Source organism: Vipera berus (assembly GCF_964194415.1).
Source record: "Vipera berus genome assembly, chromosome: 1".
In the NCBI taxonomy this organism is placed as follows: Eukaryota; Metazoa; Chordata; class Lepidosauria; order Squamata; family Viperidae; genus Vipera; species Vipera berus.
The window spans coordinates 224,261,612-224,265,883 of NC_138202.1; the positions used below are offsets into that span (position 1 = coordinate 224,261,612).

General features: G+C 43.0%; 1 protein-coding gene across 2 annotated transcripts in view; it reads right to left on the bottom strand.

Annotated features, from left to right (window-relative positions):
• Positions 1-4,272, bottom strand: part of ACP1 (acid phosphatase 1) — a 16,645-nt gene continuing 12,373 nt past the window's right edge. For both annotated transcript variants that reach the window (XM_081313750.1, XM_081313749.1), the window contains exons 4-6: positions 1,951-2,012; positions 263-368; positions 1-169 (exon numbers count right to left, since the gene is read on the bottom strand). In XM_081313750.1, coding sequence (XP_081169876.1) covers positions 92-169; positions 263-368; positions 1,951-2,012 — 246 coding nt within the window. In that variant the 3' untranslated portion in view covers positions 1-91. The remainder of the gene's footprint in view (positions 170-262; positions 369-1,950; positions 2,013-4,272) is intronic.

Sequence of the window (4,272 nt, forward strand, 5' to 3'; positions counted from 1 at the left end):
TCTATTTTAGAGGCACACTATCATAGTTTAATGTTAATTGAGATTTTGCTCTAACGTCATAGAATTATTCACGTTCAGAAACATAACCACATCAATGAGGTTTCTCCAAAAATTCTTTACAGCATCTGAGACATTGCTGATAAACAGTTTCAAAATCTTCATCATTTCCCTGGAGGTGAAAAGAAAAAAACAGAGTCCTAAATTACTTTTTTTTTTCTTACAAATAATGGCAGTTAAATAGATTAAATGAGAAAATACTTACATAATATGGATCCTCAATAATAAGCTGATTCTGTGGATCATAACTACCAAGAAGTTCAATTTTAGCTTTGCAGTTTTTAATTTGATTGCATTTTCTTCTCAAGTCTCTAAAACAGATTAGTTAACTTTTCATTATTATTAAGTAAAGCATATCTTTTTCATCAGTATATTGCTGTATATAAAAGAAGCATCTGCACTTGTAATAGACTCCCTTGATGACAAAGGTATCTATTCACAATGAGATCTACAGTGAGGAATTTTCCATGGCTTTCAAGCATTTTGCCAAGCAGAAATGGAAATGTGTTAATAATTCATTTTGGAAGAAAAATTGGGGGGGGAGGCAGTTTTACTCTCAGCCAATAAAATGGGATGCAAAATCACATATAAAAACGTTGCTGCATCTTCCTTCGGGTACCTGCCAGTAGGTAACAGCTGACCTCTTGCAATTATCCAGAAAGTATATCTATCAGAATGGAACATATAGCGTGGGCAAGCCCCAATTAAGTCCCGATCCAGCCTTTGGCCTGATGTAAAAGAGAGAATCCTAAAGAAAGGGAAGATATTTAAATTGTACAGGGAAGCTGCAATTAAGGGATGTCAATCTGTCTGTCAAATATGGAATTGCAATCAAAGTAGTGGAGATGAGGAAATGGAGCTGTATTATGATGACTGTTTCCCACAGCCAATTTAAAGCATTATCCACCAGTCCTTTAACCAGCATAAAATTTGTTGCACCTATCCTATCACAGTGTAACTCTGCCAAATGGCTATGGCCCTATTTTGCTGTGTGCACGGCATGTTAAAAGGGACAAGGAGATTCCCCCAGCATTGTTTCTTTCCTGATCCATCAAGCAGCTATGAGGAAAACAGTTACCATTCCTTCATGTAGGATGGGAAGTGAGTTCTAACAGATGGCTAGGCTGATGGGTTTAGTGACACACCCTGGCTTTGTGCTTGTGTATTGCACAAGTCCGTTCAAAGAGAACTCGGGCTTCTACTGGATGCAGATTTAAAGCTCTACTGAAAGACGGCCAAACCAGTTGCTTCTTACAGGCATGGCAGAAGGGAACTGCTGTGTGAAGTGGTAGAGTGGGAACTACCGGTGGTCAGCTTACCGTTTGAACTAATCTGGGATCCTCTGCCTGAAGAAGTAGCAGCTAAAAGGGGAGATCACGTATGAACAAGCTGGATTTTCCTGCTGTTAGAATTAAAATTAAATTATCTAACAGTGTGCAGATATTAGGGGGGACAGGGGGGACCCGAGCCAGCTGAAGTGGGCCATAGATATGCTAGATTTCACTTCATGGCGAGTCCAGCAGAATAGCCATTAAATCTATACCCACTGTAAAATTGTCCAGGTGTGCAGCCTGCTTCGTGTGGAAAATGCTACTACTTAAAACTGGAATTCTGAGGACCACTTGAAGCTATCCTCGTTGGTGGGACAGAGACACAGTAGACAAAAGGGGTTGCTGAGATAATATAGGTCAGCGCTTCAGACTGACAGAAAGACTCCTATTTTTCACACCTATATGTTCCATTCTAATATTTGTATACATTTCAAATAAGCTTACACAAGTCTATTGGGAAAGAAGAACATTGAATTTTACAGGGGTTTCCTTTCAGTGACAAGAAGAGAGAATGCTGAGGTAGATACATTTATTAGCAAAATTCACAGCTTTTAACACTTACTGTAGATTGCTTTCATCCATGCAAAGAATATAATCGAATGTCAGGAAATCATCTTTTGTAATCTAAAATTCGAAAGATAGATTTCATTTTAATGATGAAAAAAAAGATTATTGATGAATAGTTAAAAAATGCACTTGATTGCTATTTTAACAAGAAGCAATGTTTTTGTTGTTTGCTGAAGAATGTCAGTCAGAAAGAAACAAAGATTCTAGTACAATATATAAAAACTGGTAACTATTGTTCTTTTGGCAAATATAATAAATAATGTCCTTAACACATCCCCAACAAATAATTGTATACAGTTCCTAATCACAAGTTTTATGAAAAGAACCTTAAACTTGCTTTAATGGTATTTACAGTGACACCTCAATTCACCGGACTTTGATATAATGGACTTTATACCAAATAGATTTCCAATATGCAAATAAAGCCATCTGTGTGATGACATAAGTATTTGCCTAATGGCCACTACACAAATTACATAAATTGCTACAATGATATATTCTTCTATTTAATAAACATCTACAATATAATGTTTATACAATAAACAATATAAACAGCAAACATTTGTTGCAGAACCAGCTTCGCTCCATTACATTAGCCCATCCCATTCGATCATGCTGCAGATCCTGTCAGTCAAAGAATTTCGTTTGGCAGGGTCTAGGAAGAAAGTCTTCTCTGCCGTTGCCCCTGTATTATGGAACATCCTCTTCCTAGAAATGAGGTCAGTCCCCATGGTCCTGGCCTTCTGCAAAGGGGTCAAAACGTGGCTCTGCGGTCTTACAAGGGGCACAGAGGGCCATAAATCCCCTCCCTTGCCTGTAGCAATTAATGCTGCTTGGAGAAAGGTATGAGGTCGTTTGGTAGAAAGGCCATACCTCACACAGCCTAGGCACGCTTGTCAGCAGCTGAAGAAAAACAATGAAGGTAAGTGTGGTGCTTTCAACATGCTGGTGGACCTTATAGCCAGCCAAGGTCTCCCAGGCCATAGTAGGTTTGCGTACTAAGTGGGCAGCTGAGATGGGGGGGGGGAGAGATCGTGGGGAGCTGCAGAGCCCCTATGGTCATAACTGTGGACGAGCTCCAGTGCCCAAATTTTGTTCATGTGACTGCAGGGGTACTGCAACTGCAGGCACAAGTTGTATAGCACCATCCTAAGTTGAGAACTATCTGTATAGAGTATTTTGTATAAGGTAGAATGTAATAAAATTTCCATGGTTACATATTTTATATAGTTTAAAATCTGAGATTACCGTATATACTTGAGTATAAGCCGACTCGAGTATAAGCCGAGACCCCCAATTTTACCCCAAAAAACTGGTAAAAGTTATTGACTCGAGTATAAGCCGAGGCTGGGAAATGCAGCAGCTGGAGGCTGGATCCCCCGAAAGACGTCTCTGCTGAGATGAGAGAACGGGGTGGCAAGCCGCCGAGAGAATGGGGCGGTGGAGTGCTCTGCCGAGAGAATGGGGCGGCTTGCTGTTCTCTCGGTGCAGCACGGCAGAGGCTGGATCTCGCGAAAGAAGTCTCCGCTGAGCGAGAGAATGAGGCGTCTCAGCGCCCATTTTCTCGGCGAAGACTTCTTTCGGGGGATGCAGCTTCTGCCGCCCCTTTCTCTCAGCTGCCCAGTGGAACAGCTTGCCACCAGAAATCAAGAGTGCTCCATCACTGGAGGTTTTTAAGAAGAGACTGGACATTCACCTGTCTGAGATGGTATCGGTCAGTGGTGGCGAAACTTTTAGAGACCGAGTGCCCAAACCGCAAGCCAAAACCCACTTGTTTATCACAAAGTGCCAAGGCAGCATCGGCATTCTGGTGCCCTCGGGGGAGGGGACAGGGAGGCGCCTCTGAGTGCCGCCTCTGGCACGAAAAAAAGGGGGAGCAAAAAATGGGCCACCGTACCGCAAGGCACAAAAATGCCAACCGCCGCGCCGCAGGGTGCAGATACAAGGCACCGCACCACGTGAGAACGGGGCTGGGCTAGTGAGTATCACGCAGGCACTAGCCCCGCCCCCTTTGCAGCATGTGCCTGCTCGTGGCCCCGTGCGCGCATGCACGCATGTAAAATGCTTCCCCCTCCCTTTTCTTCCAGTCCACCAACCGACAAGGACCTGCTGCTGGCAGCGGTGGTGGCGCACGTGCCAACAGAGAGGGCTCTGAGTGCCACCTCTGGCAGGCGTGCCATAGGTTCACCACCACTGGTATAGGTCCTCCTGCTTGAGCAAGGGGCTAGACTAGAAGACCTCCAAGGTCCCTTCCAGCTCTATTCTATTCTATTCTATTCTATTCTATTCTATTCTATTCACTTTCTATATTTCTATT